At 47.2% G+C, this 13,196-nt stretch overlaps 1 protein-coding gene across 3 annotated transcripts in view; it reads left to right on the top strand.

Annotated features, from left to right (window-relative positions):
- The window catches only part of LOC142576178 (clotting factor C-like), a 44,298-nt gene that overhangs the window by 11,431 nt on the left and 19,671 nt on the right, over nucleotides 1-13,196 (top strand). For all 3 annotated transcript variants that reach the window (XM_075686177.1, XM_075686178.1, XM_075686176.1), the window contains 4 exons: nucleotides 657-726; nucleotides 1,690-1,884; nucleotides 3,186-3,247; nucleotides 3,718-3,885. In XM_075686177.1, the coding sequence (XP_075542292.1) occupies nucleotides 657-726; nucleotides 1,690-1,884; nucleotides 3,186-3,247; nucleotides 3,718-3,885 (495 nt within the window). The remainder of the gene's footprint in view (nucleotides 1-656; nucleotides 727-1,689; nucleotides 1,885-3,185; nucleotides 3,248-3,717; nucleotides 3,886-13,196) is intronic.

Genomic DNA, 13,196 nt, shown 5'->3' with positions numbered 1-13,196 from the left:
CTGGGGGTATAACAGAAAAGTTCCAGCACCATGTCTTTAACGACCAACTGTGCCGAGAAAGTAGGAGTTTTTGTCGTCTACTAAATTATACAGAAACGCAGATTTGTTGCGTTAAAATCCTCAGACAAGTTCTCAGAGCAGTTGCAAACTTGTCCATGCGAACGAACCCACCCTTATTAAGGTTCATACATAGGTGTGCAGCTAGTTCTTTTATTCGTGTATTCGGCATTACGTGACTCTGTCAGGGTGACACAGCGTGGACCTGAGTCACAGGTGGCATTGCAACGATGATCTTTATTTTTGAAAATTGCAGATCATAAACGAAAGGGAAAGTTCATTAAAATGGTGTTTACTGAGAGACACGTATTCATTCGGACCCACCAAGTTAGCTGCATGCTCCGAAACAAGGGAAAATTGCTGCGCGCATTCAAACTCGCCTTCTATAAGTCTGCTGGACCTGTGGCAGGTGGCGTCATGTATAAGCGATATGATACGCCATCTTACCTGTCCTTTGCCACCTGTTTGTTGTTCCTGGCATGAATAATACCTACGCTTATTGATAACTTTCGTCTCTGGCTGGCTTCCGATACGTTAATTAGCGCTTGGGCCTTTTTTCTTTCAACTGATATATTTTATGTGCTCTGCTCTCGTTCCAGTCTCCGAGAACCATGTCAACTGCGAGACAAAAGCACTGGACATTGTTTCATCGTTCACCTCACCAGTCAGGTAAAACATGACTTGCCTGCCTTCTTGCCACTTGTGAAAATGCTGTGAATGTTCTGCGTCTATGAGGCTTCCTCTTTCAGTGTCCTTCTCAAGCTAGAGATGTCCGCTTGCGCGCCGTGATTGCAACGCTGCCGAACGCTCCGCGTACAAACGAAATCTAGCCGGGTGTTCTGCCGCTGCGCCTGTTTATCGCTATCATGAACCGCCGCGAGGGAAGTACCTCGGTGACGTAAATCGCACAGCCGACGCCAGCGTCACTGCCCTGTCGCCTTTTAAACCGCAGCACACCCTGTTAGATGTTCGTTTGCACGAGTAACGTTTGAGAGCGCTGCAATCACGACGTGCAAGCGGGAATGTCACGTTGTATTTTTTTCTGTATTTCGCGGGCGTCTGCAATAAGTGGAGGAAAAACACTAATGCATAACAGGTAGAAAGTTAGAAACTGTGTACTCGGACGTTTTGCGAAACGCTCTACAATTTTCTTGTTGGAATTTTTTGGCTAACTTTGGTGCTTCGGAAGTTGGTTAATTATTCCTGGCTAACTATGCAATTACGTAGAATATGAAAAATAGCGACTTACTACATAGAATAGTCAGTATTGTGCATTTGGACGCGTCGTCTTAGAGTGCATCGGCAGATTTTTAAACTCTGGCTAAAATTGGCTGGGACACCCCGTATACAGACTACAGTATGCACAGACTCAGTGTGCCTGTATATACACACTACGAGTTGCAAGCATGAGAGCATCACTTGTCCCTACCGTACTGACAAAGCTTTTGTTGATCGTAGCCCATTCTTCGTATGGTGACATTGCGAAAATGTCCATCGTCTTTCAACATAGAGCAGTAAGGGAATAGTTCGTCGTTAAAGAATTGCCTGATCTGCGGGTTGCGAGGCGCATTAGCGTGTCTTGTTCAGCATGACCGCCGTGGTACCGTTACCTTTTTATTGCTACCTCCGCAGGGTATACTGTCCACCAGGGTGTGCGCAGAGCGGCACGGTGATCGGCAGCGTGGTCTACCACCAGCTGTCGGCGCTTTGCCGGGCGGCTGTGCACGCGGGCCGGCTTAACAACGCCGGCGGAATAGTGGCACTGGTGTCCAGCGGTAACTTCGCCGACTTCGGTGCCTCCCTGGCCAATGGTGTCAACAGCGTCAGGTGAGACGGACTCTGGGAAATGGAAGTGATGTAGATACAAGTTTATAGAGTACGCAGAATGTCATTGGCCTCTCAATGGCTCCTTTTCCTTAACATAGGCTTTCACTTTTCTCAGTGGAAATCATAGCGCTGTCTTTCAGCAACAGTTACTAACATTCTTGTTCATTTTGGTGGTCTGTAGCTGTTGAAGACACTTCGAAAACATTCTTTTGTGCACTTCAGAGACATTGTAGTCCACGAAACTTTCAAGGCACCCATGGTAGTGTATAATATGCGTAGAAAGAACACTACAGGGCCGGGATGTACCATAACGTTTCGATTCCCGTGTTAGTGTTCTCCGCGCTTTTTCACTGGTGCGTGTGTATCGCCTCCCTTATTATATAACTCCGATGGGTGGTCGCAAATTGCGGTTGATACTAAAAGAATAATATCGAGAGTAAGAAGCCCTTTCAAAGCGAAGCTCTTTTTGAATACTTCGCTGTGGTTTTGGCGTGTCGTCATCGTCATCTATCTCATCGAGGAAAAATTCTCAATAAATAAAAATTATGTCTATCTCAGCACTGGGGGCATCAATGTTAGCGCGTATTAGGCGGATAATTTGAAACGTATCTGGCTACTCCGCTTTGTTAAATCTTCTGGAAAGCGTTGCCCGATAGACAAACATGCATGCACAAGGCTAGGAATTGTAAGTCTGACGACCGCAGCAGCATGAACATGTTGGCATAGACTATAGTGTGATAGCGATGATACGAAGTCTGATTTTTCGTATTCGGGCGAATAAACATTACAACCTTTTTTGCTACAACCTGGGCCAATCCGAAGTGTGGCACACTGTCTTGGGCCATTTTCGCAGCCTATAGTCTGCCACGACGAAGTAACTGAGATGTCGGCCGATCCCTTAGGCGGTGCAGTTTAGCACAGCGTCTCAAAGTGTTGGCTGCTACGAGGCAAACATCGAAGAAATGACACGTTCCCGCTCGTGACGCAAGTGAAAGAGATCCGAAGGTCTATGGCCGAATAGAAACTGGCGCGTGCACATGCGCTCTAGCTTCGTGTTGTGTGATGTGAAGCACGAATGCGCCAGTCGTCTCAAAGAGCGATACCCTGTTTTATACGTACCAGGCAACGCTTCTCTCCTTTCATCAAAGGGGAGCAAGAAAAGGATAATGGGAGAAACGATAACGGCAATACAAAGTTCATACCAATGATAATGAAAGCACGATGCTCTTTGCAAGTGACTTGCAGAATGCCGATGTACTTCCTGACGGTGGCTTACACGGTCTTCTTTTTTCAATTTGCAGGTCGCAAGAACCAGCTCCCGGTTTCACTTTTGTCGAAGATAGAACATCTAAAGTTGAAAAAGGTGCCTGGAATTATTTCATGGCGTTTATTATGTTTGGAGGGTTAGTGCTGGTACTTTAAAGTACAGTTACCGTGACCTCAAAGGCTGATTTGTCATAATGATTATTTTTGCTAATTAAACTTTCGTGTTACATCTCTTTTCAAGAGCTCCGCATGCCCCATACGTCTTATACGCATAATGCCAAGTGGTCATATGGGATCCTGTATGGAAAACCACGTTTCCATATAAACCCATATGACCATTTAGAATTATGATGCGGGACATGCGTGTTTTATTAAATAGGCATGCAACTATTAGCTTTTGAAACGACCTGTCAGTTATTATATTGTAGGGTAGTAAAGGTCTTACATTAGAGAAGGTCAGCAAATTAGTATGGGGTAAGGTTAAGGAGATAAAAAGAAAGAAGAAAAGAACATGCCGAAAAAAAGATAGTTCTTGCCGACCACAAACCCTTTTTGATTTTCTGCTAGGTTGCCGGAAAGGTTGGAAACCCATGGGTGACACTTGCATTCTTGCCACCCGTCACAAGCTCAGCTATTCCCGGGCCAAACACTACTGCATAAACTCCGGGTCCAGGCTGCTGCAGTTTCGTGAGGACGGGTTTCCGGATTCCTTGCTCACTTTCCTCAAGGCTTCCAGTGAGTGCAAACCCAATATTTTATTTTTTTCGGGAACGTATTGTGAAGGGCAAGAGCTCATTTAGTCTATGCTAACGTCTCGTGCAGTCGAACAAACAATGTTTTCGAAGGCTTAAACGGAAGTTGAAGATGCTGATGCGTTTTATGTGTGACTAACGGGGTATGTGCAGCTCCGAGCTGCACTGCGGGCTGTCAGAGATGCCGTGCTTGTCTGCACAACGAATCTCGAGAGGCGAGGATTATTCAACGTGCACATGCTATGTACCCGTTTGTCCATAGCGAATGCATCGTAAAAACTGCAAGTAGCTGAGAAGGAAACGTTTTATTGTATGAAAACAGAAAATAATAGGACCATTTCATTTCTTAACTCAATTAGGTTAGCGCAGAAGCTCCAGGTTCCAATGAATGTTTTTCCATCGGTGCAGCCATCACATGTGACGGATGCTTGCAGAGTTGTCGCATAGGTGACTGAAGCATAAAGTGAATTGTATCCGCGAAAAGCTCACGAATTCAGCTTGCTAAGAAGTCATGAAGTACTTATAAAGGAGATTTGACGCGTTCGATAGTTGATACACATGAGCGACAGGAGTATATATGCTGGCATATGCTGCCAAAACAGCACCGCCAATCTAAGGAAATGGGAAAGGCGTGTCCGGAGACACGGCTCAAAAGATGGCCATTTCTCTGTAGCGGAGCATTGACATCACCTGTCACCGCTCGGTGTGTTTCGCCCTGCATTGCCGTAGCGGTGACAAATGGCGCCATCGTTCTGTTCTAGTAACATCCCGAACTGCCCGTGTGACTATAAGTTAGGCCTCCATCCCTAGACATCGAGAAGAAATCTCAAGAATACCGCAGATATACACCCGAGCTTTACTGCTGAAGTGAGACAAAGCGCAGAGGAAGTCTGCAACGCCATTGACTTCGTGTTAAGGGAGAAAGCAGGTCCGAAATCAGTGAGTAGGGACGCTCGCCTAGCTCCACTACTCACTTTTTTTGCTGAAGCGAAAATCCGGAGACCGCTCAGATCATCCTATTTGAATGCGAATGAATTCGCCGAGTGAGACCCATAGGTAGCGCACAGCTTCGAGAAACGCTTGGATTTAAAGTGCAGGGAAGCATCAACCGGCCAGCAGTCAAGATAAGCAAGATACGTTTAGAGTGTTCGGTCAGGGAAGAGAATAATGCGACAGGATTCGTTACAAGCATATGTAGCTGTACACTGTAGTCAGAGAGATTTAGATGAAAAAAAAGAGTAAGGAGATGTCTGCAAAAATGCTAGAATGAAAAACACGTACAGCTTAGCTGATTAACTCAAGCATTAGCGCTAAGTGACTATTTGTTGCCCACCTCGTAGCAAAGAGGGTGCCATTAAATCACGATCATCAGCTGGGGAGCCTTCATGCTAATTCAAACCTTGAATGGAGCTTGCATGTGGGCTTCCTAAGGGGTGCGAAGGGTACAATGAACGTGGCGCGCAACTCGAACGAATGACTCATCCCATGACTGCGCGCCGCTCGAGCGGCGTCAGGAAATCTCCGAAGCGACACACCAGAAAGGATGCCATATTTTTTTATGTCCGGATGCACGCGTGACCTGCTTAAGTGGTATTTGAAAGCTGTTAATAAGAAAGTTACGTAATCACTAGCCTTGCAGTATACCCAATATTATGTTGTTTAAAATTCTGGTGTTTTACGTGCCAGAACCACGACTTGATTGTGAGCTACGCCATAGTGAGGGACTCCAGACTGATTTTGACCAACTGGGGCTCTTTAACGCGCACCCTATCCATGGCACACGGGATTTCGATGGGGCACACGCGTCGGCCCCATCGAAATGCGGCCGACGCGGCCGGGATTCGATACCGCGGCTTCGGGCTTCGTAGCGCAACGCTATAACCACTGCGCCATCACAGTGTAGCCAATATTTGTTCGATAGTGTATATATTAGGCTCTTCTATAAGCAGTTTAAACCAAGGGTAAACTTCGTTGCGGTGGGCCTTTAAGACATTTATTCTAGCAACGTGGGGATCGCCTTTTAACTTATCAAGCTATCACTTTAAAAAAAAAAGCTGCGCAACAATCGTAGTGATTTATTAATTACATTTGCGCACTGTGGAATTTGCTAATGCTCTGGAATACTGCAAATAAGCCATACCGATGGACATTAATGAAAACGATGAGCATCGCGCAAGTGCTGCTAGCCAAATAGCTGTTTGGACAAGCTACAACTTTCCTTTGTTGATTCAGACTTTCGCTGGCTTTTTCTGACGCGTAAGCGAAGAGGAAGAAGACCAGAAGAAAGCATTTGTTTGTTGTGGTGCATTGCCCGCACTGGCGTTCTATTTACAACCGGTTATTATGAAGGTGCGGATAGTGAGGTACGTGGTTGGTCCCATGGACATGGAGCATGTGAGAAACTAGGCGAGACCAGAGTGTTGCCTCATTGTCCCGTGGGATTTAGGTTCTAATTTCCCAAGTAGGGGTGTGGGAGGTGTGGTAGAATACTGATGAACGGGCTCGGGGGCAGGTCTTGTATGTGCGAAGAGCGTAAGAGCAACCCCCACACATCTGGCAGGGTGGACGGCCACGAGGCCGATGGCATCATTGCGGAGGGTCTGTGTCTCGGCATTCCTGACGATTGACGCATCACGGCGGGACATAAAAGGCTGGGGGGGGGCAAGAGAGGGTACGCGCATCCTGACGCAAGGCTTTCAGGTGTGCGTGGAGCTGTCTTCGGTGCTCGGCCTTCTGCGCCTGCGGGTACTGAGTGTCAAGCCATGATATGAGGGTACTCGGTGTAGAGGCTTCACAAAAGAAGGTGTGAGCTTGATCAGTACTTCAAACCCCTTCGCGGCCAGGTACCCACTCTATCAGGACGTGTAGGGAAGGACGGGTCTGCATGTGAGGAGCTAATGTTGCTCCGATATGAGGTGACACACTGTCCGATTCAAAAGCCTAGAGGAAAGTTTGGCTATCGCTGCGTACAGTTATTGTCTATGTGTCGCGGGAGAGGAGGCAGATGGTGAAGCAGCGCACTGACACGGACACGGTGAAGACACACAAGAAAAGACGACACTCGCTGCTAGTGTCGTGCTGCTAGCAGCGAGTGTCGTCTTTTCTTGTGTGTCTTCACCGTGTCCGTGTCAGTGCGCTGCTCCACCAGCAAGATATCCCCAACTAACCCAACTTTCCACATTACCGAGGCAAATATGGCTTCTGTTATGGTGAGAGCTTCAGCGTCAGCGTGGGAAGATTTCGCGATGATGCACAGTGTTGTCGTGTGACCCGACAGTCGCCGTCTGTAATGTGAGTAGCATCTATATGCGTCATGTAAGCGCAGCATCGAACAAGAGCAAGACGTCCAGCGCACCGCAACTAAGTGGTTCGGAAACAGAATACGCATCTAGTTTCCCGCGTCTCACACCGTCAAAAGCATTTATTGAGCCAACTCAACTGGTCAACGCTGCTGGAGAACATGTCCCAAAAGAGTCTGAAAAGCGCATCTATACAGCCGTAGTGAACCGACCTCAAGTACCAGTTGGAAGCACTCAGCAGAAAAACTGCCAGCATGTGATACGTGCTTTGCTCACGGCACTACGCTCAAACGTCGCGAATACGCTTGCGAGTTCAACGCAGGATATGCTGGAAGCAGTGCTGGCCCTTGAGTGAGTAATACTCTGCTCTACTTCCGCATACGCTTAGTAGCATACTGGAAATTTCTCGCCCACCTTGTGCATTCCACCGTTCAAAAGTGCCCTTAATAATGCAATGGAACTGCGCCGATATCTTACAGCACCTGTGCGAATTTAGACCTTTCCTTCGAGGCATGCCTATACCAAATCTAGGCCTCTCGGAAGCTGGTCTCCCAAATGGAAGGACGATCCCAGGGTACATCAGACATGGCAATCCGAGCATAGCTTCATCTGCAAGTGGCAGTGCAATGATATACATCAGGGGCTAAATACCTCCCGTCACCTTACCAGTGCAAGACCTCTGTTCTACCCCCTGGAAGTCGTCACTGTGCAAGGGTACCTAGAAAACCCAAAACTCAGTGTGGTGTCGGTGTATGTAAGTCCACTAAAGAAGTTCTCCACGGAGGCGTTTGTCAAGGATATTTGCATCCGTTGCCCTTCGCCTAGAATAATGTGTGGGGACTTTAACGCACATCATTCGCTTTGGACTATAAGACTGTACAAGAACTTGTCGCTGCCGCGGATGCTGCTGTCTTATGTGTGGCGAACGATGACAAACTGACTTTCTTCAGGACACCAGATTTATGGAGTGCTATAGACCTCGTATTACTCTACAAACCTTTTGGTACCATCGACAAGGACCCCGGACAGGATGGGCAGTGAAAATTTCCCGGTCTTCACAAATGTCATTGAATTTCAGACTGCTGGTCGACAATTCTGTACTGTGACGCGCTGGAACACATACAGAGAAGCGTTCTACGAATTCCCTGGTGAGCTGTTCGTAGATATTTTGCGGAGCAAGAGAGTGGCTATTTCAGTGTTGAAACTGCTAGGTCATTTCCCTACTCCTGACTAAAAACTAAAGAGTCACTGCGCAACGCATAGGATAGCGAAGCGGAAAGACTAATATGCACGAGGTTAACTTGGTATCTTGAGCAAGGAAGTAGAGTGATATCGTGAATGACCGGATTTCGCCCATGGTTGTGTACCCAGGACAGCGTCTTGGACTTACTAAGCCACTTCGAGCACCTTCGCGTCGAAGGCATTTCGACATTCGCCATATTTATGGACGTTGCCGAGAGAGAGAGAGAGAGGGCTCTTTATTGGAAAAACAGAGAATTTTGCCGGCGCGTATATAACTGCTGGCATGCTACTCTGTATAGGGATGGGGAATGGGATTAAAAGATTCCAGAAAAGAGTTCGAGAAAAAAAGGATAAAAGTAAATATGAAATGTCCGAGTGGACCTGATACTAATATTTACAGGTGACATGGCGGGTAAATTTAAGCTTTTGTATAGGAAGGATGCAATTTTTAAAGCTTTCCTATTTGACCAATTTCTGTCAGGTAATTGAACAATAAATCCAAAACCCGTCGCTGTTTTAAAGGGCCGGGCATTGGACCTAAGATGCTCGGTAACGTTAACGGTTCGTGGCAAATCATGTCCATTTGGTGCTCAAAAAATTGTCTCTCGTCGCGGTACGCGGGGCATTCAAGTAATATGTGCTCAATTGTCTCTAAGTTGCGACAGTTATCACAGTATGGGTTAGTGGTAAGTCCTATGCTGTACAGATAATTGTTCGTGTATGCCACGTTCAGTCGAAGACGATGGTACAATGTCTCTAAGTGTCGAGGAAGTGGTCGTGGAATTTTTGGTCTCATTTCTGGGTCAACGTAACGTAGGAAGTTATCTTAATGAAGCGGCAGATTCACGATGCGGTCTTTTTCTTGATAGGCATATTGAAGCATATGACTGTGTGCTTCATACTGGCATCATCAACGGACTCCAAGCCCTGGGTGTCTCTGGAAATGCTCTTCGATTCGTCCATGAATTTCTTAGAGAGCGACATGTTGAGGTTAAGCTCGCAAATGTAACCAGCAAAGAGCGACGCATTCCCCTCGGCCTCCCACAAGGAAGTGTCCTAACTCCCTTGCTTTTTAACCTTGCCATGGCCTCCATTCCAGACGCACTGAAGGTAGGTTAGACGGCTGTTAAGATGCCGTTTACCCAGATGGCATCTGCATTTGAATCTCAGGGTACCAACACAAACGTTTGGCCCAGCTAGGCCAGGGTGCAGTCTCCGTCATCGATAGTCACTTATCGACGCTTGGCCTATTTTTATGAGTGGAAAACTCAGCCTTCGTGCTTTTCCCGTGAATGAGGCGCACGTCAACTCGACGGTCCATGAATATTAGAGGCCATGCAATTGGCCATGCAGCTAGTGTTCGATTCATGGGCATCACCATGCCCAGTTGAAAGTGTTGTGGCTGCATCAGTGCAAAGAGTCAACGCAATTTGTCGCATGGCAGGTGTACGTCGGGGACACAATCCTGTATCTATGTTTAAACTAAGCACTGGACTGATAATAAGTCGCGTTCTTTATCAGCTGCCGCTGATGTCACCATCAATGAGTGAATTCGAGCGCTTGGAGGCAGTGCACAGAAAGGGACTTCACTTGGCGATGGGAGTTCCTTAGGCAGCTTCAAACAAGAAGGATAATAATGAAGCGGAGTCTCTTCCACTCCACCTTTTGACATCTCAGGCTTTGTTGATGCAACTTTTAAGGCTGAGAGAGTCCCCGGCAGACGCGGCGCTTCTCCGGCGGCTAAGAGCAAGAACTCGCTCCCTTTTCTATGCGACGCTGAACACCTTTAATTTTTTGGGATTGTAGTAACCTAAACGGAGTCGCCTCGACCCGCCATGGTGTTTTTCGGACGTTACGTGCAGCTTCAGCGTACGCCACATGCCGGCGAAACGCGCCATTTCAACTGCCGAAGCAAAGTTTCTTGTTCTAGACCACTTGAGTGCAGCTTTCCAAAGCCACCTACAAGTGTACGCAGATGGGTCGGTGTGTGTACAGACAGTCAACCGTGCAGCGCCATTCTGCATACACTTCCTTGATGTGTCATGGTCGGGCCACTTAGATCGCGTAGTTTCGTCTGCAGCAGCAGAATGTGCTGCCATTACCGTGGCTTTGCGAAAACTACGAACTTATTCCGCACGTGACGTCGTGGTGGTGACCGACTCAAAATCGTCGTTACAGCGGTTACACCGCGGCTTACCTCGAGACAAGTTGACAAGGCATTCTGTTGCACTGATCAAAGTTCCAATATGGAAGGGATTTAACGTAAAATTTCAATGTTTCCCTTCCCACGTAGGAATTGAAGGAAATGAAAAAGCTGACGCTCTTGTACGCCTGGCACTGACATGTGTCCCAAAAGTAAGAGCACCAAATATATTTCAGAACCCTAAGAATGCAATTCGCATTCGCTTTAGGGCGTTCAACCCGACTCCACACTCAGCCTATGTGACCCATGGACTTACTCGGGAAGAAGCAAAGCATGTTACCGCATCCGAGCGAACTCCACGTACACTCCGGCTTGGTTATTCAAGACTGGATGATGCGCTGCCTCGTTCTGTGCCTTCTGTAGTGATATCGCCGACATCTAAGATTTCATTTTGTCATAATGGCAAAGCATGATAGCTGGACTCGGATAGGATCTGGTCTGTAACAGTTATTTGAATGAATGAATAATGGCAAAGCCTTTAGCGCAACTAAAGAAGACAAGGACGTGACAGAGACACAGGACAGCGCTAGCTTTCAACCGACGTTTATTGAAACACGGACGCAGATATAGCGAAGCAGGTATAGAAAGATACAAAAGATACAAAAATACAAAATATAAATCACACTCTACGCATGCGCACGTAATTACCGTTCAGAAACGCGATTTCCTTGTCAGTAAGATTAACTGACGCTGCACTAACACAGTCTGCTTCCTTTTTTCGAGTCATCCGGGCTTCGATTATTTCACGCTTGCAGTGGTCTTTGCTTCTGGCCTCCACTGTGCATGCGCCGAGCATTGGCTTGCACGATTTACTGGTACAATCATGGCGATGTTGAAAAAGGTTTCCGTCCCTTGGTTTTGTAACATTTCGCTTGTGTTGTGCAAGCCTTTCATTGAGGAATCTGCCAGTTTGTCCTATGTATACCCCACCACAAGTTAGCGCAATACTGTAAACCACACCTTGCAAGCGCTACGCAAACTTATTTCTATGCTTCACTTTACATCCCCTTGATCGTTTGGGAAAATGGTCCGTCAACTTACACAGTTTTCATAGCTTGTCTGGGGCAGAGAATGTCAACGTCACATTCGCCTTAGTGGCAACCCCCTTCATACTATGGGGGATACCGTGCATGTACGAAATTACCGCCGTCTTTTTCCTTTCTGTGGATTGTTCGCTGCGGCTCTTCTTGCGCTTCTTCAACAGGCCTTCCGTCACGGAAACAAGCACATCTTTGGTAGAACCAGCCGCAGAAAGCCGACTGGCTTGCTCGCTCAGCCTGACGGGTATCATGACAGGACATCATTTTTTCATGGCATTGGTGAAGCACGCCTACACAATTGCCCGTTTAACAGGCTTCGAGTGGGAGGATGAATACTAAAGCAGTCGTTTGTTAGCCCTAGGGCGGTAATACCAGGTTATGTGGGTTTCTGCGAAAATTAACAATAAATCTAAAGATTGGAATTTGGTGTCAGCCGGTAGTTCATAGGTCAAATCAAGTGGCTTAGAACAGTGCCTACAAAGTCTTAAAAGGTATGTAAGGTCCGGTCCAACGCTAGCTATGCTGTTGTCTATTGCAATCACAAAATCATCAACAGATCAAAAACCCTGTCACGGTGAGCTAAAGCGCCAGTTCTTAGCGATTTGTTTTTCGCTCACCATGACAGGACGGTAGCCATCCATCTACATGATTTTAAGATTTTAAGAGTCTTTAGATATGCCGCGGGTCGGCCCAGTATTGCACAATCTTCGGGATCGGCTCAGGTATGGGGAAAAATTCTCGATTGCACGGCTCCATAAACGGACGCAATTTTTTTCCAGAACCTAGCCATAGACAGCTCTGCTGTAAAAAAAAGAGCACGAACAGTCTCTCAACAACCTTAGGTCCTTGTTGTAAAGAAGCTTACCTATCAAACTTTGTGGCAAAATAAAAAAAAGAACTGCTCGAGGACGTGTTTTCTGTAAAGACGCCTAAAAAATTCACCGACGATACTCCCTAATGCGAAATTTGAGCACAGCTCTACACTTGTTTTCATTTCGCATGTCAATATTTTGTATCATAATTATATAAGTACACGGTTTATATTAGGAAGAGAACGCTGTGAGTCGCGTAGCTTGCGCGAACAATCTGTATCGTGCGGCAAATGGCAAACGGAGCGAAGTGTGGCGCGACTGCCTCGGTAATTGGGAGATCGCGGTAGGCAGCGCGCGGATGACGCGTGGGCGCGATGCGTGGCCGTTGCAGACAGACCTCCGCTCATGCAGTGCTTTGTTTCCGCAGTGGTGACGCGTGTTAGTCTGGCGCCATATCGTAGCCATTGTCGCCACACAGCCCGTCTTGCGCGGCACTACGCTTTTTTTCTTACGCTTTCGTCCCATCAACGACGAGAGCGGCGCTTCGTCGCAGAGGAATCGTGCCACTAGTGTTAGCGGCGACGACATCCACGGGAACGCCACATCGCACCTCACTCGTAGACGCTCCCCATCATTCCTTGCAGGTGCAATGATCCCCTTTACAGACGCTGGTACCGCGGACTGAACTCAGCAGGTAA

This window comes from Dermacentor variabilis, chromosome 3 (assembly GCF_050947875.1).
Source record: "Dermacentor variabilis isolate Ectoservices chromosome 3, ASM5094787v1, whole genome shotgun sequence".
In the NCBI taxonomy this organism is placed as follows: domain Eukaryota; kingdom Metazoa; phylum Arthropoda; class Arachnida; order Ixodida; family Ixodidae; genus Dermacentor; species Dermacentor variabilis.
The sequence above is the reverse complement of the archived record's forward strand: the minus strand, read 5'-3'. Positions and strand labels throughout refer to the sequence as shown.